This window comes from Poromitra crassiceps (assembly GCF_964638095.1).
Source record: "Poromitra crassiceps genome assembly, chromosome: 3".
NCBI lineage: Eukaryota > Metazoa > Chordata > Actinopteri > Beryciformes > Melamphaidae > Poromitra > Poromitra crassiceps.
The window spans coordinates 58,806,271-58,833,342 of record NC_139625.1 but is presented as its reverse complement, the minus strand read 5'-3'; the positions used below and the strand labels follow the sequence as shown (position 1 = coordinate 58,833,342).

Below are 27,072 nucleotides of genomic sequence, written 5' to 3'. Positions count from 1 at the left end.
TCAGTAGTTTGTTGTACTACAGAGCTCCTTTAGTAAAGCATGTTGCAGCAAATGTATACTCTATAGTGCCACTCAGTCTTCAGACATCTGTTTTGAAAGAATGTGACCTGTAACTTTATTCAGATTCAGATTCAGACTCATTTATTAAGGACTGCACAACAAAGTCGGCAGAACTTGCTTTCGGTACAGCAATTGTTATAGGACATGAATATTGTGTCAGCATAAGACATTACAGTACATAGACAGACATATGGCAACATACTGTAAATACAGAACATTCAACATATACATTGCTGGAGAGGTATACAATGAGACTTCAGAGGTGAGTGGAGTTCAGAAACCTGATGGCAGTGGGGAAAAAACAGTTTTTGAATCGGGTTGTTTTGGTGGAAATGGATCTGTAGCCCGTCCAGAGGGCAACAGTTGGAACAGGTGATTGGCTGGGTGAGATGGGTCAGAAACTACTTTTTGTGCTCTTGTGATTGTCCGTTTATGGTATCATTTTCACTACAATAAAAAATGTATAATATACATTATGGATAAAACACGCTGCAAAGAAAGTTATATATATACATATATATATATATGGGAATCATTTATGGCAACGTTGGAAAAGCTAATTCAAACTTTGTGTCCTGTTGTAGTGTTGAACATTCAAACAAATAGCTTCCTGAATTATTTGTTGCCCATCATAAGTAATAGTAATGTACTCACTTTAATGATCTGAATTTATTGCTGAAGAAACAAGTTTTCCCACAATCTCCACTTCCCCATCCAGCTGTTAATGTTTGATGCAAAGAGCATAAGCAAATTGAGATGAAACAAACCCTTCACTCTGATGTGTCTCATGTGCCTGCAGCAGGAGGATCGGTTCCTCCGACGGCGCCCAGCACAGCCCCGCCCCCGCCTACTCTCACAGACCCCCGTCCCCCGAAGGCTCCCAGGTCAACATCATGGGGGTGCACACGGTCCCCGGCAGCCCCAACACGCTCCACCGCACGGTGGCCACCAACACCCCACCCAGCCCCGCCCTCCAGCGCCGCCTGGCCAGCCAAACCAGCCCGGCACTGGCGAGACACCCTCCCCCTGCCAACGTCCCCTCCAGCCCTCTTATCGGCCGAAACCCCAAAACGGCAGGCGCAGCGGCCGTGCCTCCCAGCCCTCTGATGGGGCGTCGCCCGATGGCCAGCGGGCACGGCACGCCCGACAACCCGGGGCCCGCATCTCGCCAGGGGAGTGCCCAGCCACCCGCCACGCCCGCCTTCCCTGTCTCCCCACAGCTACCAGAGAAGAGGCACTTCACGCCCGGCGGAGACCCTGAGAGGCCCAACGGAAGCCCTCCAAGCGTGACTGGCACACACACACTGCCAGACCTCTCCAAGTTCTCCATATATGGTGAGAGCCAGGAAGAGACGAGAGAAAGGGGGGAGACCGAGACCGAAAGACTGATTTCAAATGAAAAGTGTGTGTTCATCTGTGTCAACCAGAGCTGAGAGATGCTTTTTAGCTCATCCAATGTGTGTGTCCTCGACAGTGAGGGAAAAAGTACTTAAATCCTTTACTTCAAGTAAATGTAGCAGTATTTGCAGTAAAATGTACTTTAGTATCAAAAGTACTCATTTAAATGTTAAATTGGTGTTAAATTACTGATGCATTAACGTCTTTTTATTTTAATATTGTCTGTCTAACTGCTCCATATACTGTTGGAGAGTTTAAACAATGTAACATTTTTGTGACCTTATGGTATGTTACTAATGCAGTCACATAATGTCATGGAGGAAAAAGTACAGTAGGCTATTTCCTACTGTGGAAGAAAGGTCGAAAGTCTCACAAAATGGAAATACTTCAGTACTTGAGTTAATGTATTTAGTTACTGGTCTTCAACAGTAATCATATTCGGTGTCGCTTCCCTCCATACAGATGGCTATCCAGACATTAAAATGAATGTCAAGTTTGTCCAGGACACCTCCAAGTACTGGTACAAGCCGGACATCTCCAGAGAGCAAGGTGAGAGCAGCAACCTGCCGCCCCCAACCCCCAGACCACCCCACCCCCTCTGACCCAGACCCCCCCACCCCCTATGAATGTATGGATGTCAAAGTGTGAGTGTAAAATAAGAAGCCATTTGCTTTGCCAGTTGATTCTGAGTTCTCCTTCCAGCCATCAACCTGTTGAAGGACAGGGAGCCCGGGGCCTTTGTCATAAGGGACAGCCATTCCTTCCGCGGGGCCTACGGTCTGGCCATGAAGGTGGCCTGCCCGCCACCCACCGTCCAGCAGAACAAGAAAGGTACAAAAGAAAAGAAAATGAGAAATGTTTTTGCTGGCGTGAAAGTAAAAGCCATTATAGGTTTGTCGCTTTCAACTTTCAAGAGTTGTTTCGACATGTTTCGACATGTTCGCTTACTGCACAGCTATGTGTTTGTGGATAGAATTATCTGTGTAAGGGTGTCTGGGTAGTGCAGTCGTAGATTCCCTGCCTACCAACATGAGGGTCACAGATTCGAGCCCGTGTTTTACCTCCGGCTTGGTTGGGCGTCCATTAGGGATGTCACAATATATCGTCCCACAATATATCGCGATATCAAAACGTGACAATATGTATCGTTGAGATGAAATCTCATATCGCGAGAAAAAGAAGCTGAACATGGTGGCACTGATCTGCATCTGATTGCATGCTCGCTCTCCTTTTCATTGCTTTGTTTGAACAGACGAGGGATGTTACAGACACGGAGGATGAAAATGGTGAAATTACTCAAATTAGCGTGGAGGATGCCCCCTCAATTACGTATCGTTATCGTGAACCCAATATCGTGTATCGTATAGTATCGTGAACTGAGTGTATCGTGACACCCCTAGCGTCCATACAGGCACAATTGGCCGTGTCTGTGGGTGGGAAGTCGGATTAAGGGTATGTGTCCCGGGCGCTGCACTAGTGCCTCCTCGGTTGGGGGGGGGTTTGGGGGACCTGCTGATCAGCTTTTAGCTAAACTTGAAATGCATCCCTCTCAACACTGTTCTGGCATTTTCAATATTACCGTACATAGACCTAAACAAGGTGACATATTTGTTACTGATTGATTGACCCAGAAGAGAACTGGGGAAAACATGTTTACTGTTTCCTTGTAAGGATGATGAAGATGAAGGTGATGATGATGATTGGTATTTATCAGTTGTAGTAGATGTAGTCATAGTAGTAGTAATAGAAATGGTGCTAATATGATATGATATGATATGATATACAGTATGATATGATATGATATGATATGATATATGATGGTATTGGCGGCTAAGATTAGGTGAATGTGATCAAAATATTTCCAGGGTACTCATGACACTGTTGCTTCCTTTGCCAGTTGGTGACATCACTAACGAGCTGGTGAGGCACTTCCTGATTGAGACCAGTCCCAAAGGCGTGCGTCTGAAGGGTTGCCCCAACGAACCCTACTTTGGTCAGTTTACAGTGTTGGCTTTTTTCTACCACAAACCGTCTAGTTTGTAGATCAGCTTTTCGTTTGGTATGAAAGGAATCCATTTTAAATGGCATAACTTTGTGCGTGCTTGTGTGTGTGTGTGTGTGTGTGTGTGTGTGTAGGTTGTCTGTCTGCCCTGGTGTATCAACACTCCATGACTCCCCTGGCTCTGCCCTGTAAGCTGATGATCCCCACCAAAGGTCAGAGTTACGTTCCTCTTCATTCCTTTCTCTTCTTTTCAGTCACATCTCCCTGTTCCCCCATAAGTTCATTGCAATTGGAATTCTATAGTGGCACTGATATTTGAGTATCATCATTGGACTATCCCAGTGGTTGTCAACCGGTGGTACGCGGGGCTCCCTCCCTCTCATACTTTCATATGGTGGTCATTTTTGAGGTGGTACTTGGTGTAAAAAGGTTGAGAACCAGCGGGACTATCCAAATAAGTTACCTTTTTTCCATCCTGATTGGACAGTAAAGCGCTAATCTATTCTATTCTATTCTGTCACTCACAGACCCAAATGAGGAAGCCCTGGAACTGGCCACACCCACTGATCCAGTTGTTGAACTTCTCAAGCAAGGAGCAGGTGAGGTTGAGGAGAACACGTTGAAAAGCAAACAGATTCATGCATTCTTAGAGCAGATCCAGTTCATGTTTTGGATCAAGCATTTACAATCACACTAAATCAGGTGCGCGGGGTACCTGGGTAGTGTAGCGGACGCGGGAGATTCCCTGTCTACCTACCTACACAAGGGTCGTAGGTTCGAGCCCCTGTGTTACCTTCGGCTTGGCACAATTGGCCGTGTCTGTGGGTGGGAAGCCGGATTAAAGCTTAATTTATACTTAGAGAAAGTGTCACTCAGCACATGGTCGCAGACGAAAAAGAAAGTGTTGCTCATGGTGTTGCATTTATACTTCAGTGAATGTTCGCCTCGGTTTAACGGTCACGTGACACTCGAACGCTATAAGCAGACAGCCAAGAGAAGAGAGGGAACGCACAGTGAAACCACCTCGGAGGCAAGATGTAATGTACTTGGCTGCAGCCGCACCTCCTTCCGCTTTGCAGCCGCAAACGATTGGAACGCACTCCAAAGCACCCTCAAACTCACAACCCTGACATCACTTTCCATCTTCAAACAGAAACTCAATCAACTCTTTGTTGACCGCTGTACCTGTTGATTAGCTCCGGATCTCTCTCACACACACACACACACACACTTACACACACACACACACACACACACACACACACACACACACACACACACACACACACACACACACACACACACACACACACACACACACACACACACTACCCTTTCAGTTTAGTAGTAGTGTAGCACTTCAATTCTGTGTATATCTGTATATTCTGTCTATATTTGTTCATATGCTGTTACTTGTCTATATGTTTATATGTTTATTTGTACACTCTGTCTATATTTGTACATATACTGTTACTTGTCTATATGTTTTTTTTTGTCTTTTTGTTACTAGACTTTGACAATGTGATTTTCACGAAGTCATACATCAAGGACAGGCTGATAAAAATAGCGGGGACACGTTAATTCATTTCAATCGAGTGAAAACCAAAACAAGGAAGTCAAGCGCGTGCCGTCTATATAGCCAATCAGACTTGCATGACACATCGTGACGTAGTCAGCGACACTAGACATTTCACTAGGTAGCAGACACTGCTCGCCGACACTTGAAAGTGTCGACTCAAGTCCTCATTTCTGTCGGCGACCGTTTCAAAAGTGTCGGCAGACAAAGCATAAATTGGGCTTAAGGGTGTGTGTCCTGGCTGCTGCACTAGCGCCTCCTTTGGTCGGTCGTGGGCGCCTGTTCGGGGGGAGGGGAACTGGGGGGAATAGCGTGATCCTCCCACGTGCTACGTCCTGCCGGTGAAACTTCTCGCTGTCAGGTGAAAAGGACCGGCTGGCGACTGCACATTGTCGTATCGTATCGGAGGAAGCATGTGCTAGCTACGGCTCTCCCCAGATTGGCAGGTTGTCACTGATTGGAGGATTGTCAGTCCAAAATACCGGTAGTTCAATCAGCTACAGTCATTGCCATTGCATTTATCCTGCATTGGTCCCAATAATTCAGTTCTTCCCTACATGCAGTATACTGTAGTTGAACCACAAAGCATATTTAATACAAAATGCCAATTAACTATCTATGAAAACAGTGTGTATAAGTAATTCTAATTTTACAAATAGATAAGGAGGTATCTGGTACTTAATGAAACCAGTTCCCAGTGTATCTGTTCACACACTGTCACCTTACATTGCAGTAGCTCAGAAGGTTCCTGAGGAAGCCCATGGTAAATACTGGTTTGCTGCATCTCATCTGACATTGAAAGTCTTGACTTTGACAGAATGTGAATGTTTTGATGCCTGCTCTAACAGAAACAATGCTTTCCTTTTTTCCTCTTTTCTTCTATGAGTTGCCGTTACGCCTCCTTTTTTCCACTTGCATCTCAAAGCCATTTAGATTTTATCTTGAAGGAAAAACAGTTTTCCGTGGAAAACAAATGCATGTGTATTGAGAGTGATGCATTCACTTAGTCAAACCTTGAGAATGTATTCTTGAAGTATTAACAACTGTTTAACTTCATTTCCACATTGTATTTTGCACGCTAGCTAGCTACAGTGCAGCGCATGGGAATATCCTAAACGTACAACATCATTGTAGGCTTGTGAAAGCCTCCTCACTGCAACTCCCCTCAGCCCATGTTACTGCATGCACATCACCTCTGGTCCAACAGCTTCTAACAGTGACTGACTCTTATTTCCTTGTAGCGTGCAACGTTCTGTACATCAACTCTGTGGACATGGAGTCCCTCACCGGGCCCCAGGCCATCGCCAAGGCCATCAGCCAGACGCTGGGAAACAACCCCCTGCCTGCTGCAACCACCGTCCACTTCAAGGTGTCCACACAGGGCATCACCCTCACTGACAGTCAGAGGAAGTGAGTAGACATGTGCTGTGATGTCCACGACTTACAATAGTCTAGAGAGAACCAGTACTTGGCTGTGACCAAGACCTGCAAGATCTGATTAGACACACATAGTGTACTGTAGGTGTACAGTACATGTAAATCTGGTGTCATGTCTTTCATTTAGGTGTATCGTAACATTCACGTGGCTCAGTGTAAATGATGCCTGCGCTACACCTGCACTACACTAGATTTATTTTGTATCCATTCATGCATTTACATGTTAGAGGATGTCTGCAGCACCTGGCTTGAAAAACAGCCAACCACCAGGATAAATAACAGCATTGTCAAATATACTCAAGAGTGCTTCACCAAGCTTGCCAAGATGCTAAGGAAAGTTTTGATGTCCTTGTGTGTAATTAGCAGCCGCGTCAGCGTGTGGCTGGTATTGTTTTCACCTTGTGAGTCCGTGTGTGAGTCATCAAGGCAAAATGTGCTCCTAGAGACACCTACCTCAGAGGCGGGTTTGAGTACTTTGTCAGGTGTTTATCTGTAGGTCTCTGTCTGTCTGATGTGGACAGATTTTGCTAACACGATAGCGTCAAAACCATGCAAACTGCAGTCACGAAACTACACAGGTGTGTAGTTGACGTCAAAATGTAGGCCGAGTTTGAAAATGGCCATGATCCAAGCAAGGGGGCCGGTCCCCCCACATTGCCCCACTTTACGCCCCTGGCCTACATTCGTTTTAAGTCCCGGCTGGTGTGATCCCATCGCAAGATGGTCTCTAGTTTATCCTTATTTATTTATTTGTCTGGATAGATATAAGCCAATTGTAATGCTGTGGAATGCATTGTGTGGTGAACAGATCCTTCAAGTGGACAAAAGTGAGTACTGCAAACAGAATGCTCTGAATCAAAAGATTCATCGCAAAGACAAATAATAATAATTAAGCACCTTAGAATAAAAAAAAATGGTTCTGCTGTACAGTATATGCTTTCATATTGCTTGCACTTGCCTAGGTGAACATTGTGATCAAAGTAGGACATCAGAAAAGTGTCTTGGCAAGTGGAGCGAACCATTCCCAAAGCCAGTTATTTTCCAGGACAGGCATGCAGATGTCACAAAGTAGATTATTATGGAGTGTTGATATCCTCGAACGCGTAAACACATGAGCATACTGTATTTCAGCTGCAGTCCAGATTTCAAAGGTAGGTGTTGAAGGTACTGTGCAGCTGGTTCTCTAGGTTCTGGCAAGATTTGACCATGATACGCCTGCAAACACTCTCTCAGAGCACTCGCTCTCTTTCTCTCTCCCATGGTTTGTACACACACACACACACACACACACACACACACACACACGCACACAGATGTACACATATTTACCCGTAAACACAACGCATGCCATACACTCACTCACTTTGTTGATACCATGATTTTTCTCACCACAGGATTTTCTTCAGGCGGCATTATCCCATCAACACGGTAACCTACTGTGATATTGATCCCCAGGATAGAAAGTAAGTCTGAATTAAAGGACTAAACCAAACAAAAAACAACTGCAGGTTTACTTTAATTTAAATACATTCCTTGCCTTTTTTCTCTCCATAGATGGGGCAAAGAAGGAGGCGGCTCAGTGAAGTAAGTTTAGAAATTGGAATTGTACAGATAGATGGGATCAAATTGATCCCACGTGGAAATTCCCCAAGTACAAGAAAGATGCACAAATCCACACATAGGCTAGTGCAAGGCTGCATCTTGATTGCCTTTATCTATTTAGCATTTTTGCCCCAGTTGCTCATACTGACATTATTGCAGATAATAACATTGTTGACATAATCCCTGATGCATACTAAAAGCAGGTTGTTTTTCTCACCAGGCTTTTTGGATTTGTTGCACGGAAACAAGGAAGCACAACAGACAATGTCAGCCACCTGTTCGCTGAGCTGGACCCAGATCAGCCCGCCTCAGCCATCGTCAGCTTTGTCCTCAAAATGATGAAGCGATGAAACGCCAGCGTCTGAATGGCAGCGGCCATTTTGATAATTCCCCTCTTCATTGGTGTCTTTTTCACCAGGACTCGATGATGTCCTCTCTCTCTCTCTTTCCCCCCCATTTCTGTTCCACGTTGGTTGTAGTTTGTTTCTGTTTCCTTTCAACTCTTCTTTTTTTCTTTTTTCTTTTGTATTCTGCGTTGCTGGTTTGTCTTGACTTTGGTCTTTTTGTCGAAAAAGTCTCCGTTTGAAGGATTTGGTGTGGATCCAGACTGGTGCCAGAGGACGTGCGGTGTGGAGTTGTGAACGTGACAAACTTGGAGGCTGTTGAAAGGAGAAAAATGATTCACAGGGTAACCTGTACCAGAGGAATACGCTAGCTAAAGACTAGAGTAAAGCAAAGTTCAGTGGGGGAACAAGTAAGGACTCATAAGGATTTATTTTTATTTTTTTTGGATTGATTTACCAAAGGTAGTTGCAAAACAAGTGCAAGAATGAGGTAGTCTCTTAAGCCATTATTTTTTCTCTCTTTTCAAAAGATGAAATGTTGAACAAAAAAAAGAAAAGAAATGTGCTTTCTTCTTGAACTGGTGTCTTCAGGAGAAAAAAAAGTTGGCCTTGATGGCTTTTAGCAAAACAGTGTCTGAAGACCTTATGCATGTTAGCTTGAACTTTAAGCTTGGTTCTTCTACCTTCCACAGAAGTCATTTGTAAAATCCTTAGAGTGGTCATTTCTGGGCCTGTTGTGTGTTGGAAAGGGCTCTGCAGTGAAAACGACTGATCTACAGTAAACTCCAGACCAGACTCATCAAACGCCACACTAAGGTCACCGCACTACTATCACCTCAGCCTCGGGTCCAAGCCTGATTGCTCGCTCCCCAAAACTCGCTAACTGTTTCTGGAACGAATGTGGATTATGATCGCCTGCAATCCGAGAGGGCTCCTGATTGGTGTTTTTTTGCCATGGCAGAGAGGGACGTCCTGTCCACAAGATGGCGCCATTCAGTCAGGCTTGGACCCTGCCCCCAGCGTCACATAGACTCGCCCATCACCAACTGCTTGCAGTAGTGGATCTGTTCATAGACGCTGCCACTGAAACACACTGGAAAATGCCAGGGACTGGCCCCATGACCTGGACCTATGCACTGTTCTTTCTGCATGTTGTAGTCCCAAATGCACCCCTTCCCTCATAGCTACGTTCAACATCACCCAAAACATTCTATGCTGTGTGCTAAAAATGACTTAAACCTTTAGACAAGTACACTGAGGTTGTATGACTTGTCAAAGACTGCATGAAATAGACAACATTTTTGTACTCTTCTCAGAGTCCTAAAAAGAAGTAGACAACCCATTGTTGAAGTAGTCACATGGTGGTGAGATGCAATATTTTTACTGTTTTTGTTCATTTGAGCCAGGGTTACCTTTCACTGTATCAAGGACAGTCTAGTCTTTGTTTTTGGTTCAACAGTGAATTTACCATGTCGTCAATTTACATTTAGATACCTTTAGGGCAAAAGGAGGGAAAAAAAGAGTTTCCACACTGTGCGCAAATGCCTGCTTGTTGAACACATGCTCAACCATTCACAATAAGCTAAGGATTGATATTGATATAAATGTACATAGATATACTACTTTGAAAGGTGACATAGCGAAAAAGTATTTATTTTTGTTGCTTTGGTCCCTCATGATTACTCATATATACATATATTGTACAGTCTAGATAAAGAAGATTACCTAATGGGTTGAGAAAAAAATATATACTTATTTTGGCTAATGATTTCAAAGTCTAACGACTTTGAAATGTGTTTGAATATATGGTGTACATTACTTTGTACATGTATATGTTTGTTTTGGCTCGTCATGTTTATCATTTTGCGTTCTCTGAGAAAGAGGTTAGGGCATGAATGAGATAGGAGCCAAGAGTACAGGGAGAAATTGCATGGACAGAAGCATTAGTGAGTTTCTGCGAGGCGAGCGAACACGTGGTGGTCGGTATATGCTCTGAACGGTTAACGGAACACGGTATGCAGAAGGGGAGCACGAAAAGGCGTTTGTTTGTAAGCTGACCTCAAATGCAATATGAAAAGAGCTGTATGCACCCATAACAGTTAGGATTATGATTTGCCAAAGATTCAAACACGTAACATCTATGCTGACTGGCTGCATGTTGCTTTTTTATGTTCAAAAGAATATTGATATTAAGTCATATTGAGCGACAACGACTCAGTTATCAGCCATTGTTTGGTTTCACGGTTGGTTTTTATCGTTTATTAAACTGCTCACCTCTCTCAGCTCTTGCAACTGTTAAAGGAACTATTCACCGCTTTTCAACCATAGCTCTTATCTATCCGAAATCAGGATATAGTGTGAAATTTGTATGTTCTCTCTGCAGCATGTGGATCGCATAATGGATCACACAAGAATTCTAGGCAAGACCCGTCCTACTCTGCCTCTGAACGCTCTACTCTGCCTCTAATTGCCCCCTGATATTTTTACCCTAACCCCAACCAATCATCACTCCTCATGCCTAAACCCAACCCACTCAGAGCCAGAGTAGGGCGGGTCTTGCCTAGAATTCCCATGGTATCCATAATAACGCCTCACTATCTGCTCTTATTCCTAGAGCCAGTGATATCACTGGTTCTAGGACGTAGAGCTACTTCCCTAGCGCCAGTGATGTCACTGGTTCTACGACGTAGAGCTACTTCCCTAGAGCCAGTGATGTCACTGGTTCTAGGACGTACAGCTACTTCCCTAGAGCCAGTGATGTCACTGGTTCTAGGATGTAGAGCTACTTCCCTAGAGCCAGTGATGTCACTGGTTCTAGGACGTACAGCTACTTCCCTAGAGCCAGTGATGTCACTGGTTCTAGGAAGTAGATCAGATCTTGAAGCTGCGCTGGCTCGCATGGCTGTGAAATACTACAGATTGTACACGGAGAATCGGATGGAGAGCTTTAAGCAGCCAACTGCTAGCGGGGTGGAGTTTCTGCCGGCAGATGAACAGGGAGATCTCAGTGCAAGAAATATGCAGGGAAGTTAAACATTGCCCACATTCTAATGATACAAAGCTGGTTGTAAAGCATTGAATAGTACCTTTATGTGTAACTTAGATTAACTCTAGTCTTTGAAGTAACTGCTTGCACTGGAGTGGTAAAAGCTGTTCCAGCGAGGTTTTATTGTTTTGTGTCTCCATATCCTGCTCTAGAGGGAACAGCCCTAAATCCTGCCCTGCCATAGACTTGATATAAATATGGACATAATGACAGCTCCTCAAAAGTGAAGCCAAAACATCTCGATCGTCCCCTTGTGGCTTGCTGCAGTATAGGTCTTAAATCCCGCCCCCTCCATGATAGCGGACAGGACATGAGCCACACAAAAAAAGTACACGTCAGATCAATTTTCCCCTAAGATGATTTCCGTCATTTTAGGTAGTTCTTCTCACGCTAGTATGTTCAAGAAGTGCTCATTTTTCTGATAAGTTTGTTTTTAAATAGTTATTTGACGATATAAAAAGGGCTGATTGACAGCTGTAACAGCCACTCGCAAACCTCCGTCAGACGACGGCACGGCTGAGGGGACTCAGCCCGACCCTACTACACACAGACTCCGGTTGCAAAATTATGTCACACAAGCAAGATGGCAGCTCGCTGAAATTATATATTTTGGCTTCATTTTTGTATAGCGGTAGGAAGCGGGGATGCCTCGTCCATATATTATACAGGAAATTACTGCGACCCCCAATTCGGAAGTGTATAAACAAAGCACTTAGTGTCACAGCACTAAAAGAGAGTGACATAAATGTCATATTGTCAGTGTTCAAGGCAAATAAAGTCTCTCCATCCCACTAGCTCTATGGCTTCAGCTCTGTTGAAGCTAAATCTCAGACTGCCAAAGGTGTCTTCTCCGGCCCTCTTGAAAGTCAGTTTTTTTTTCCAGTGATTTATTTATTCTTATTATTTATTCTTTTCTGACATGTTTTAAAAAAATCTTCTGTTTTGTTGTCGCATTATCACACTATCACAGTTGTCAGTGTTAACAAATGGAGGAATGTATGGTGTAGCTTTACTGAAGGCAAAGAGGTGCAGTGCAGAGTCGTGCTGGCCTTATACCTTCGATTTGAGCCATTTTACTGACAAGCTTGTATCCATTTGTAGAAATTTGCTTTGTTTGTACCTACCCCCTTCATTAAAAAAAATATTTAAAAAAAACGGTCACAAAAAAAGGAATTGGGGAGAACAATGCAACATTGAATAAAAGTTAAATCTAACAATCGTATATCATAGGAGGAACTCTTGCATTGCACCTGTTGGTTTTGAGTAAAGATTCACCTAGTTTTAGTGAAAAAGAAGTGATTTCTGTGACCCCTATGTACAGATGGGACTTGTTGTATGAATGTGCTACTATGGATGTACAAAAGGGTCTCAGGTTTGTTTGCGCTTATCATTTACATTAGTCATGGCTTACCTGTTCCTAAGGAGAAAAAAACATTAAAGCAATACAAATCAGTTACAGTAAATCATACCGTTGTACCTTTGGATTTTGTGTGTCATAATCATGGATGTACATGAATGAACTCATTATCAGATGACAAAAAGCTTATTTACAGTAAGGCTAATATATACAGTAGATTAGAATAAATTATTTTGAAATAAATAGAAATTTAATTACAATAAGTTGTTTTTTAGCTAAACTCGACTGTGGATTGGGCAGATTCAAAGGTCTGGACACAGGCAAGGTCAGTAGGCTATTGAAATAGACATCCAAAGTCACACCCAAGGGATTTCATCCGCCATTATATTTTCCATGATTCAGGCGGTGTCTCTGGTCAATGGGTCGGCATGGGGGAAATCCTCCCGTTCTCCCCATTTAGCTGCTACAGTGTCTGTGTGTGTCCAACCATCCCGTGCCAGAACGATGCATGACGTCGTATTCACGGTGAACCTCATTAGCATAAGGACAGCATCAGTGCTTTATGACATCACTGACTGATAACATCATCACTGATGACATCACTCACTGAGTTCCACCTGATCCCTCATTCCCTCCATAGACTACTGTAACTCCATCCTCACTGGCATCAATCAGCTCCTGATCCCTCCATAGACCACTGTAACCATAGATATATATAAAGGCTAGATGGCTTAAGGCGGAGTCAGCAGCGTCGTTGAACGGCCGTCATCTTGCTACAGTGCCTTTCTGGTACGTTCTATGGTAGCTGGTGACCTGCACAGACAAAAATACTCATAACTCGCTGAAATCTTGACGGATTTACAAACGGTTTGGTTTATTACAAGCATATTCCGTTCCCGAGATAGACAAAAAAAAAAAAAACACACACTAAAAACACTATTTTTTTGATGGGCTCCAAATTACACCAAAATTAAACCGAAGCATCTATGCCATGAGAGGGATTCAGGCACAAAGTTTCATGCAGTTTCATCCATTTCCCTAGGAGTTATGATCATATGATGTTGCCATACTAACCCAACAACAGATGCTCATAACTCCTAGTAGCTCCCTGTAGCAAGATGGCCGCCATGCGACGACGTCGCTCTGCATTGGCCGGCAGCGCGGGTAAGCTATCTAGCCTTTATATATATCTATGACTGTAACTCCCTCCTCACTGGCATCAGCTCCTGATCCTCCCATAGACTACTGTAAATCCCTCCTCACTGGCATCAGCTCCTGATCCTGCCATAGACTACTGTAAATCCCTCCTCACTGGCATCAGCTCCTGATCCCTCCATAGACTAATGTAACTCCCTCACTGACATCAGCTCCTGATCCCTCCATAGACTAATGTAACTCCCTCCTCACTGACATCAGCTCCTGATCCCTCCATAGACTACTGTAACTCCCTCCTCACTGACATCAGCTCCTGATCCCTCCATAGACTACTGTAAATCCCTCCTCACTGACATCAATCAGCTCCTGATCCCTCCATAGACTACTGTAACTCCCTCCTCACTGACATCAGCTCCTGATCCCTCCATAGACTACTGTAAATCCTTCCTCACTGACATCAGCTCCTGATCCCTCCATAGACTACTGTAAATCCCTCATCACTGGCATCAGCTCCTGATCATAGATGGTCCAAAACTCAGGTGCCCGTCTGCACACAAACCCATCACATCACACCTGCCCTTCATTCTCTCCACTGGCTCCCCATCAAATGCATCAACTTCAAACTACTCCTTACCTTCAAAGACCTCCACAGCCTGCCGTATAGTATAGTATCGATATTGATATCGCCATTCAAAGTCAACAAAACACAGCGCCAGAAAGCTCTATGTACATGCAGTGGTGTATAAAGTACTAGAAAACCATACTTTTTTTCCAACATTGTATTTATTGTTTTTCATTTATCACATTTAGACATTTATACAAATTACAATACAAACATCCCATACACATCCCACCTCCCTCCCCTCCCCACGATAGCACAACAGAAAAAATAAACAAACATACAAAACAAAAACACACCGACATACAGACCATGATTCTTCTGGGGGCTGACTAATTTACACTTTTTCAGTTACATCTTGACTCATGGACAGGTACTTAGAATGGAATACAGAGAGCAAATGGAATAAAGAAGCAAAAAACAAAATGCAGATGAAAACAGAAACAGTCAATCTTTCAACCCGTCCCAGGCGCTTCCATCATGTCGGCCACATCTGTCCTCTCTAGATAACAAATGAAAGGGCCCCAAATGCTGTCAAACAATTCCTGTTTACCCCTGATGATATATGTGATTTTTTCTAAGGGCAGTGTAACTCAGAAATCCATCTCCCGATCCCCGGCCTACCAACCTGTTTCCAAGTTACGGCAATAACTCTTTTGGCCAAAAGTAAACCTACAGTATATCCAGAAACCTTTTCTGTCTCCTTCTGATGTTAAAATTAAGTGGATATAATCCTAAAATAAAGAGCTTTGGGTCTAAAGGTATTTGTATGGACAAAATATCTTGGATACACTTTCTCACTGCATCCCAAAATGTTTTGATTTGGCTGCACTGCCATAAACAGTGGAAAAGTGTACCTTTTTCTTTTCGGCACTTGAAACATAAATCAGGAATGGCACCATTGTATTTATTGATCTTTTCTGGCATTACATAGACTCTCATCAACCAGTTATACTGCAGCAATTTAAGGCGTGAGTTAAACGTTTGGGATTGTGCTTTATCACATGCCTCCTCCCAGTCCCCTTCAGTGATGTCTTCATCCTCTAAGTCCTCTCTCCATGCCTCCAGTCTCTCCATGGAAGACTCTGCAGACTGTCCTACCAGATGATTATATATCCTAGAAATGATGCCCCTGCCTAAACAGTTCATCAACATTACCTCTTCTATTGCAGACATAGTGGGAATAGTTAAAGATTGATTTTGCTGGTTTCTGATGAAATCTCTCACTTGTAAATAGCCAAAGAATTGTTTGCGATTTATGTTGTATTTATCTATTATTTCCTCAAATGACATCATCTGATCACCATCTGGTTTATATAAATCTCCTATTTTTTGTAAGCCATTTTCAGCCCAGTCTTTAAACCACCCAGACCTCCCTATGGGGAAAAGATCGTTCCTCCATATTGGACTAAAAAGTGAAAGAGACTCTGTTTCTCCCAAGAATTGTTTGACTTGCCGCAACACCTCAATCATGTTTTTAACTATAGGATTTTCAGCACTTTTCTTAAGCTTTTTAACTTTAGCCGAGTATAGGTAGCTTGGTAGAGGTAGACTCAACCGATGGCCCTCCATCTCCCTCCATAAGGGAGCCTCTGTTTCTGTAAAATAAAACATCAACGTTCTTAGCTGAGCTGCCCAGTAATACCAGAGTGGGTTGGGACACTTAAGCCCTCCTCTATCATAGGGTAAATACAGTAACGACAGTCGCAACCTGGAACGTCTATTATTCCATAAAAATCTGATAAACAGTTTCTTTAGCTGAGAGAACAAATTGCTCAGAGGTGGCAATGGTAAATTTTGAAACAAATACAACAGCGTGGGAAGTACATTCATCTTGAGGACATTTATTCTCCCTATTAATGACATTGGAATCGAAGACCACCTATCTACTGATTTTTAAATATCCGACAGCAATGGTCCGTAGTTCACATCTACAATTTTCCCCAGAGATGGAACTATTTGAATGCCTAAATAAGTGAAACATTCCACCACTTTGAACTGAGCAGCTTCTTCTGGCGGGTTTCTCATTTCCGCCGGGTTTAGTAGCATAATTGCAGTTTTAGTTGTGTTTATCTTATAGCCTGAGATCTTTCGCTTTAATTAATTCCATCAAGGCCGGGATAGAGTTTCTAAAATCCTTGAGGAAGATAATGACATCATCTGCATATAAGGCCAGACGATGCTCCTGTTGTCCCATAGTTATTCCTGAGATGTTCCTATGAATGCGTACTGCCAGCTAGTGGTTCAATTGCCAAAATAAATAATAATGGAGACACCGGATCCCCTTGCCTACAGCCGCATTTTATCTTGATAGTATTTGAGATGGTTTCATTGGTCAATATGTCTGCATATGGCTCCGTATAAAGTCATCTTATCCATTTGCAAAATTTATCCCCTAGGCCAAAACGGTTCAGAATTTCAAAAAGATATGGCCATTCTACCCTGTCAAAAGCCTTTTCAGCATCCAATGACAATAAAGCAGTGTCTGGCTCCCCCTTGTGGTAGTGGAGAATATTCAGAATTCTTCTGGCATTATGAAAGCCTTGCCTGCCACGAATAAAACCGTTCTGATCTTTTCCAATTATTTTTGGTATTATCCCTTCAATCCTTCTAGCTAAAATTTTACACAACACTTTCAGATCAGCATTTAAAAGACTAATTGGCCTCAGGTTCTCACATTTGTTGTTTGGTTTACCCGGTTTTGGCAATAAAGTGATCAATGCTCCTCTTAAGGAGCGTGGTAGGATTCCATTTTCAAAGGATTCAATAAACATTTCTAAAAGGGGTGTCTGTAATCTAATTTTAAACTTCTTATAAATTTCAATTGGTAATCCGTTGGGCCCCGGTGTTTTTCCTGATTGTATACTATCAATTGCTATAGCTATTTCCTCTAACGTTATGTCTTTATCTATATCAGCTCTAAACTCTTCTGGTACTGAATGTATATCAGTTCCCTCTAAGAAGGTGTTCAATTCCGATTCGTCGTAGATTATTTCTGAGCTATAAAGCTCTTCATAATATTTTCTGAAAGCTTCATTTATTCCAATTGGATCTACAATAGTCTCTCCTAGGTTATTTTGTAAAGAAATGATGGCCCTCTCGTTCTCTAACTGTTTGATGCGCCACGCCAGCACCTTCCCAGACGCCTCTCCCTGCTCATAAAATGTTTGTCTAAGTCTTAAAAGACTGGCCATTGCTTTTGATGCCGATTGTTCATTATATTGTGACCGTATCAGGAGCAATCTTTGGTGAACTCCAGGGGAACCTGATTACAAGTATTCTTTTTCCAATGTCTTAATTTCTATTTCCAATGCCTTTGTCTTCTGATACGTCTGCTTAGCTTTAGAACTAGTTATGTTGATTATTTGGCCCCTAATAAAAGCTTTAAAAGCCTCCCATCTATAACTTGCCGAGGTTTCTGTTGTATTTGTTTCAAAATAAAATTGTATTTGTTCCTCCAAAAATGTGACGAAGCCAGGATCCACCAACCATTTTTGCTTAAAGCGCCACCTAGGGACATCTCTCACTAAATTGGGGTCTTGATACACTAATGAATTTGGTGCATGATCCGATATTAGTATGGCGTCATATAAGCAGTCTTTGATTCTATGTTTTAAACCTACTGATATCAGGAAGAAATCAATACGTGAGTAAGACTGATGTGTACCCGAGTAACACAAAAAAGTTTTGTTATTAGGATTATTTTCCCTCCAAATATCTATCAGATTCATTTCTTTCATGAAGTGGTTAGAAAACCATACTTAAGTACGATACGATACGATACGATACGATACGATACGATACGATACGATATACTTTATTGTCAGTTCACACTGAAATTTGTCTTGCAAGACAGCGGCAGTCCCATGCACAAACACATGACAAAGAGAACAAAACCAAAAATACAAAGATACATACACACATACAGCACACAAGCACACAGATAGCACTGGTCACTGCTCCACTGACCCTCGGCCATGTTCTTGATTAAGCCTCAGGATCGACTGATGTATAAAGGACTTTCTTAGTCTGACCTTCTTGAAAGTTGGAATTAGGTATCTCCTGCCAGAGGGCATGAGTTCATATTCTTCATGTAACACATGATTAGTGTTTGAGGCAATATTTCTAGCTAACCTCAATACACTGTTGACATATGTAGACTCATATAGACTATGCAGTGGTTTACCTACAATTTTTGAACAAATATTCATCTGTCTAAGTAGTTGTGATTTTAAGGTAACAGACAGGCATCCATACCAGGTGGTACTGCAGTACTGTAAAACACTCATAATCACTGAGGTAAAAAATAATAGAAGAATCTGTTTACTAGCACCAAAAGATCTTAATCGGCGAAGAAAGTATAGTCTTTGCTTCGTTTTCTTACACAGAGAGTCTACGTGGTCTTTCCATGACAGCAGGTGGTCTATTGTTACTCCTAGGTATGTGAAGGAGCATACAGTACCTGCTTGATCTGTTCGTTATGGATAGTAACAGAGGTGCTGTGTGTGTCAGGTGGAGACCCAAAAACAATCTCTGCTGTCTTTTTTGCATTAAGAGAGCGTTGTTATCGCTCCACTCCACCACCTTATTTACTCTATGTTGGTGCAGTCCAGGGTCGCTAGAGCTATCAAGCAGAGAGATCAAAACTGTATCATCAGAGTATTTTAGAATATATTGATCTGGTGAGTTGGTACGACACTCAGATAAACATTCCACAGTGCGACAGTCGTCGGTGTAGAAAGTGAAAAGAAAAGCTGAGCTTACGCTGCCCTGGGGAGCACCAACATTAGTAGTTATTGCTGATGAGAGGGTTCGGTTCACTTTCACCATTTGTGTCCTGTTGGTAAGAAAGGAGGCATACCAGTGGATTAAGTATGGATTCAGTTCCAGCTAGGCTACCATCTTTGATATCAAAATGTCTGGCTGTATTGTATTGAAAGCTGATGAGTAATCCAAAAAAAGTGTTCTTGCATAATTATTGTTGGATTTATCTAAGTGTTTAGTGATGACATGTGCCAGCATGACAACCGCATCCTCTGTACCACATCCTTTCTTATATGCAAATTGGCATGGGTCGATTTTATCCTTGGTTGTACTTACTAAAAACTGTAGCAGTATTCTTTCAAGTGACTTCATAATCCCTGAAGTGAGTGCAATGGGTCTATAGTCCTTATGTTCTTTTGGTCGTTGAGTTTTGGATAGTGGTTTTATGTGTGAGGTTTTCCATGACAGAGGGACAGTGTGATTATCTACAGAGGCTTGGAATATCGGCTGCCACACTGGCGCTAACTCAGTAGCAAAGTTCTTCAGGATATAGGCACTACATTCATCTGGCCCGGTGGCCTTCCTAGTGTTAGTGCACTGAAACACCTTTCTGACGTCCTCCTCAGTGATTATAATTCTGTCAAAGGGAGCAGGTGTTACAGCCCTCAGTGTTTCAGTGCACCTGTTTGAATTATCTGGGGATTCGAATCTAGCAAAGAAAACATTCAGGTCATTGGCGAAATCAAGTTCATTATCCGTTACAATAGGTTTAGTGGGGGATGAGATTCCTGTCATTAATTTCATAGTATCCCACGCCTTTTTGTGATTGTTTGCTTTAAACGCATCTTCTAACTGCTGTCTATATACTTCTTTTGCTTCCCTTAATTTATTTCTCAATTTTTTATAAAATAAAAATTGCTGATGATGTCACAGACATTTTGACAGTGATGATGTCATCAGTGATTTTATGACATCACTGATGATGTCACTGATGAAGTCACACGTGAACACAGAAGTCATGAGTGAACACAGTGAGATCACAAAAGGCACATGTGAAGTTAAAGCCCCATTCAGCAACTTTTCCAAGTTTTGCTATTGGAGAAACAGCGCCCTCTGGGTGCAATAGTATCGATATTGATATCGCCATTCAAAGTCAACAAAACACTGCGCCAAAGCTCTACTGTATGTACATCATATGTTGTGACATCGGGTACTCATGAAATAATAATCCAGTTACGTGAAACGTCATTTTCGTAGCAAATCCACACCGAGTTACTTCCTTGTTTTCTTGAACACAATGCTCCCGCTGTACAGCGCATGCACGCATCTTGCCTCCGGGACGCAGGCACCAAAGTGCTTAGTCCCAGGAGAGGCCTTTGGAGGGCGGTGTGTGACCAATTGAGGTGACATTCTCCCTGTTACAAGTCACTCTACCATCTTCAATGACTAAAAAGCTGATATATTAAGGAGAACAAGTTACTGATTGGGGCTTTAACAGTGAAATCACACACATGAGATCAGACGCTCAATTCTAGTATAGAATTGTGATCAGTGATATCCTGAGGGGGGTTATGTTCTGAGTGAATCTGTTTGTGTATGTGTATGTATTTTGTATTTTTTTGTAGATGTTTGTGGTTTCTTCCTTTGTTATGTAATTTTATTAAATCAATTAAAAATATAGCCGCAAGCGGCAATGCAGGGGTTCAAGCCTTGCGCAAATTGAACACCTAATAGTCCTTGAGACAAATTTGTAGAGCACGTTCAGGTGAACATGTGGAAAAAAGTTGCTTGAAAATTGGAGAAAGAGCCTGGGAGTTACAAACGGGTGTGAGTACAGCCTTTTTCGTGCTAGGCCATGGCCACTTTTTACATCTGCGGCGCCCCCTTTTGGTCAAATCGTGAAATAGCATGTCAGAAATGGCATTCCAGATGAGGCTGAGAAGTTTGCAGCCAATTATGCAAATGGGCTTGATTTACCGCTATTACATGCTTACACCATAGACCCCGCCCACTTTCACAAATGGTGACAAAACTCCTGATTTTGTCTAGGACATCCTCCTTGATATATCTGCCAGGTTTCGTGATCATTGGACAAACAGGTGCGGAGTTACGGCCTTTTGTGTGTTAGGCCACGCCCATTTCTGGCATTTATGGCGCCCCCGTTTGGTCGAATTGCACAGAATTTGACACACATGGTCTGGGATGGTCTCCGAAGACCTCCTGCAAGTTTCGTGAAGATTCCTTAATCGGTCATGAAGTTATGACAATTTAGCTGAGAGGCCACGCCCTCTCACAACTTTAATGATCAATATCTCCGAAACGAAAGTAGATTTCAAAAATCCAAAAATCACTTGCTCCCTAGATGCTTCCTCGTGATTTTGGTGGAAATCGGTCAAACGGTCTAGGAGGAGATGTCAAAAATGTGTTTTCCAAACTTTTCCAAATATCAAAAAAAAAATCCAGACGGACATTGAGGGTCCTTATGGCAAACTTGTAGAGCAGGTTCACCTGATGATGTGGAAAAAGAAAGTTTGAAAATCGGACAAACGGCGTGGAAGTTATGGCCTTTAACGTAAAACCGTTGATTATAGCGCCACCTTCAGGCCGATTCGAAAAATCTTTCTTGAGCAGCTACCAGCCAACAATATCTGTCATTGGGGCAAATTTCAGGTCTCTGCCATTTACCAACTCACGGGAATTTGCGTCGGGGCAGATGAACGAGAATAATAATAAACCGGCACAAAAACAATAGGGTTTCAGCCCCTTCGGGGCTTGAACCCCTAATAAACCGGCACAAAAACAATAGGGTTTCAGCCCCTTTGGGGCTTGAACCCCTAATAATAAGTATGTCGGACTTTAAGATTGTGCCTTGCTTGTCAGCAAGCACAATAATAAGTATGTCGGACTTTAAGATTGTGCCTTGCTTGTCAGCAAGCACAATAATTATTGCTTTTATCTGGGAAACGGAAGGTGCGATGGTGATATTCCGGGCCTCGTTCAGTTACTTTTCCACCCCGAGTCCAACGCCGCCATCCGTGAGACTCTACGAGTTACGGTTGCGGAGATACATTGCTGTAGCGCCCCCCATAGGCAAACAATAGCGCCCCCTACAGGCCAAATGACACTTTCTTTTCTGAAATCAGCTCAGAAGTGTCAAGTGTCAATACAAGACGTCAGGCTGGCCATAATTCCAATGAAACAGCACTTCCTGCCGCCCTTCAAAATCAAACAATTTAGAAGGTACAGGTACTGAATGCTGCTATAGCGCCCCCTTTTGGTCGAATTGCACAAAATTTGACACGCATGGTCTGGGATGGTCTCCGAAGACCTCCTGCAAGTTTCGTCAAGATTCCTTCATCGGTAATGAAGTTATGACAATTTAGCTGATAGGCCACGCCCTCTCACAACTTTAACGATCAATATCTCCGAAACTAAAGTAGATTTCAAAAATCCAAAAATCGCGATTGTAGAGCTTGCTCCATAGATGCTTCCTGGCGATTTTGGTGCAAATCGGTCCAACGGTCTAGGAGGAGATGTCAAAAATGTGTTTTCCAAACTTTTCCAAATATCTCAAAAATTTTCCAGATGGACATTGAGGGTCCTTATGGCAAACTTGTAGAGCAGGTTCACCTGAACATCTGAAAAAAAAAAAGTTTGAAAATCGGACAAACGGCGTGGAAGTTATGGCCTTTAACGTAAAACCGTCGATTATAGCGCCACCTTCAGGCCGATTCGAAAAATCTTTCTTGAGCAGCTACCAGCCAACAATATCTGTCATTGGGCCAAATTTCAGGTCTCTGCCATTTACCAACTCACGGGAATTTGCGTTGAGGCAGATGAACAAGAACGGGAATAATAAACCGGCACAAAAACAATAGGGTTTCAGCCCCTTCAGGGCTTGAACCCCTAAAAATTGATAAAAGAATTGTGATCAGTAATGTCATAAATCACTGATGATATCACAATGACAATGTCCAGTCAGTTGATTATCTCACTTATGCATATAGACATTGTGGCATCATCAGTGATGACATAAATCACTGATGATGTCATACCCACTGATGATGTCATAGACATTGTGATATAATCAGTGATGTCATAAATCCTTCCCTGCTGAGGTTATAAATTGGATGACTCTTGCTCATATCATATCATATCATAAGGTCTGATGAACCTGTGGCAACAACATGAGTGTGCCTCTAGTCGTTATCCGTTTGGAGTTAGCCGACCAGTCACCTTCTCCACAAGGTTTCCAGTACTCATCTGTTGAAGACATGTCAGAGGAGGAACTGCAAGAGAAGGCTCTGGGCTTGGCCAATCTCTCTCTGGGTGGAAAGACAGAGCTCGAGCGTACAGGTGTGCTGCGCCAGCACATTGGTAACAGAGCCATGGGAGACATGGTCATTGAGAACTTTGAACCCACTGCAGATAAAGGAGGGGGTGAAGACACTGGTGGCACAGAGGAGGACAGTGAGTCTCAGGCTGAATCGGAGAGCGAATCGGACAATCAGCTGCCAGACCAGATCTCTTTCTTCAGTGGGAACCCCTCCGTGGAGATAGTCCATGGTATCATGCACCTCTATAAGACCAACAAAATGACATCACTGACTGAAGATGTGAGACGTAGCGCCATGCTGTGCATCCTCACTGTCCCTGCTACCATGACCAGCCATGACCTCATGAAGCTTGTGGCACCCTTTAATGATGTCATGGAGCATATGAAGATCCTACGGGACTCCACCCCTAACCAATACATGGTTCTGATTAAATTCAGTACACAGGCAGACGCAGACAGTTTCTACACAGCGTGTAATGGCCGCCAGTTCAACTCCATAGAGGAAGCAGTGTGCCAGCTTGTCTATGTGGAGCGTGCAGAGGTCATAAAGTCTGGGCAGGGAGCCAGTCTGCCTGTGATGGAGTTGACCGAGCTGCCTAAGTGCACCGTGTGCCTGGAGAGAATGGACGAATCCGTTGACGGCGTTCTCACCACACTGTGCAACCATACATTTCACAGCCAGTGTCTCGAGCGTTGGGAAGATGCCTCGTGCCCGGTATGTAGGTACTGTCAGACACCAGAACCCATCGAAGAGAACAAGTGCTTTGAGTGCGGAGTGCAGGACAACCTCTGGATTTGTTTGATCTGCGGGCACGTCGGTTGTGGTCGCTATGTCAGTCGCCACGCCTACCAGCATTTTGAGGAAACGCAGCACACTTACGCCATGCAGCTCGACACCAACCACCGCGTCTGGGACTACGCAGGAGACAACTACGTGCATCGGCTGGTGGCCAGCAAGACAGATGGGAAGATGGTGCAGTATGAATGTGAGGGAGACACCTGGCATGCTGAGAAGATAGATGCACTACAGCTAGAATACTCCTACTTGCTGACACGTCAACTTGAGTCTCAGAGGATTTACTGGGAGAATAAGATGGTTCATCTGGAGAAAGAGACAGCTGAAGAGATCAACAACATGAAGGCTAAGTTTAAGGAGTTCATAGAGCGCTGCGATAACTTGGAGCGAAAGCTAGGGGAGTTCTCCAAGGATAAACAGGGCATGGATAAAAAGTGTACCCTGTTGAACAACCGCGTGGTGAAGCTCAGCCAGGAGCTGAAGGAGGAGCAGGAGATGAACCGCTGTCTGAGAGCCAATCAGCTTGAGCTCAAAGGCCAGCTGGCAGAGGAGGAACGCAATGCAAGAGAGAAAGGAGAGCGTAAGGACAGGACAATAGCAGAGCTGCAGGAGCAGCTGAGAGACGTGATGTTTTATCTGGACAAACAGCAGCAGATCCAACACCTGCCTACGGAGGCCCTCAACGAAATTCAAGAAGGACAAATCAACATCCCAGACAGCCCCTCGGTTAACGCTTTGGCTCCCTCCTCTGGCAGAGGCAGGAGAGGCCGGCTCAGGAGGAGGAACTAGGCAGGGAATAAAAACATTACAGAACAGAAATGACATTAATACCCCTCAACATGGATGTGTGTGTGTGTGTGTGTGTGTGTGTGTGTGTGTGTGTGTGTGTGTGTGTGTGTGTGCGCGCGTGTGTGCGCGCGCACGTGTGTGCGCACGTGCGTGCGCACGTGCGCGTGCGTGTAAGGCAGAGGTCTGTCCATTTGCAATCTGGGAACCCAGAGTCTTTTTTCTTTTAAATATAGACTCTGGGACAGCCCTACCGTTTTTCCCAGCTTCCTGTACAGCGCGCCTCTCCTGCCACCGTCACTTCCTTTTCCGCGTCCGTGCTCCACTCTTTACAGTCTAAATAGCAACTTGCGCCGTGACTTTTCACTAATTTTCCACTGTTTTAAGATGAGTTGACGTCTTCTATGCAGTGTGTTTATTTGTTAACGTTATTAGCGAATAGCCGAAACAGACGCGGAAAAGGAAGTGACGGTGGCTTTTCCGTCACTTCCGCTTTCCTTTTCCACGTCCATTTCGGCTATTCACTAATAACATTAACGCATAATCACACTGCATAGAAGACGTCAACTCTCGTCGTGGCGCAAGTTACTATTTAGACTGTAAACAGTGGAGGACGGACACGGAATAGGAAGTGAGGAGAGGCGCGCTGTACAGGAAGCTGGGGAAAACGGTAGGGCTGTGCCAGTCTATTCTTCAAATAAAAATAGACTGGGTTCCCAGATTGGTCCATTTGTTGAAAGGGGATGAGACTAATTCGATACAAGACCAGTCACAGTGTGGGGTGTACTGCGATACATCAGAAGGAAATTTGCCAGACGGTGAGTGAGTGGTAAAGGAGTCTTACCATCCGCTTCCAGCACATTTTTCATCAGAGCTCGTTTTAGGATTTGCACTGATCTCTCTGCTGCCCCATTTGACGCAGGGTGGTATGCAGGTACAGCAGTGTGTTTGATACCATTCCTCTCCAGGAACTGAGTGAACTCCTTAGGGCCTGTGTCCACCTAGCGTCTTTTCATCAGCTCCAGCGTCTATTTTCAATTGTTTCCAATGGGGGGAGAGCGTATGCGAGCGCACACGGACGTCTAGAGAAAGTGCGCTGCGTCCAGCGTATATTTTCGCCGTTTTTGTGCGCCCGGCTCCCAGCGCTCCCAGCGCTTCCAGCTGAAAATATTTTAACTTTTCAGAAAGACGCTGGTGTCGGCTGCTCCTTTTCTGGTAACTAATCATATGAAAAACTATCGCAACAGAGACAGAACGGCTCAATTGTGGGAGCAGATCGGCTAGACACTTAATATTTCTGGTGAGTGTTGTGCTTACTGCTTTTAATAGCGTAGCCTACCTGTGTTGTTAGCTTGCTAGCTGTCAGCTATCAAGCTGAACTAACGTTACTTGCAGACTGCTTCCTTGTATATTGTGCGCTGGGATCAGCGTTCCCCAGCGCACTCCCAGCTTTTAACGTCGGAAAAAGAAGCTAGGTGGACACAGGCCCTCAGACACCAGCTGAGGACCATTATCTGATACCAGCTCCTCTGGTAATCCATACGATCCAAACAGGCCCCGCAGCACTTCAATGTGTGAGAGGTGATAGAGGACATGGGGAACACTTCTAACCATTTTGAATGGCTATCGATCAGCACTAGAAAGTATTGCTTATCCTTTTCAGCAAAATCAATATGTATTCTTTGCCACACTCTTTCAGGCCATTTCCAAGGGTGTAGCGGTGCCACACCTGGCATTTTCTGTACAGCTTGGCAGAGAGGGCAACCTTGGACCAGCTCTTGTATTGCACCATCA

The 27,072-nt window shown here is 43.7% G+C and overlaps 1 protein-coding gene and 1 pseudogene across 2 annotated transcripts in view; both read left to right on the top strand.

The window, feature by feature from the left end:
• tns1a (tensin 1a) overlaps positions 1 to 8,425 on the top strand; it is a gene marked incomplete at both ends in the record, with an annotated part of 239,012 nt that extends 230,587 nt beyond the window's left edge. The window contains 11 exons of the mRNA XM_083634038.1: positions 860 to 1,395; positions 1,921 to 2,007; positions 2,161 to 2,289; positions 3,356 to 3,451; positions 3,595 to 3,672; positions 3,988 to 4,059; positions 5,773 to 5,799; positions 6,278 to 6,446; positions 7,868 to 7,936; positions 8,028 to 8,057; positions 8,296 to 8,425. Of these exons, the coding sequence (XP_083490164.1) occupies positions 860 to 1,395; positions 1,921 to 2,007; positions 2,161 to 2,289; positions 3,356 to 3,451; positions 3,595 to 3,672; positions 3,988 to 4,059; positions 5,773 to 5,799; positions 6,278 to 6,446; positions 7,868 to 7,936; positions 8,028 to 8,057; positions 8,296 to 8,425 (1,423 nt within the window). The remainder of the gene's footprint in view (positions 1 to 859; positions 1,396 to 1,920; positions 2,008 to 2,160; positions 2,290 to 3,355; positions 3,452 to 3,594; positions 3,673 to 3,987; positions 4,060 to 5,772; positions 5,800 to 6,277; positions 6,447 to 7,867; positions 7,937 to 8,027; positions 8,058 to 8,295) is intronic.
• Positions 8,426 to 23,547: 15,122 nt separating this feature from the next.
• LOC310773194 (BRCA1-associated protein pseudogene) lies at positions 23,548 to 25,281 on the top strand (annotated as a pseudogene). Its single transcript has one exon. The product of its transcript is annotated as a BRCA1-associated protein pseudogene (transcript).
• The last annotated feature ends 1,791 nt before the right edge of the window (positions 25,282 to 27,072 follow it).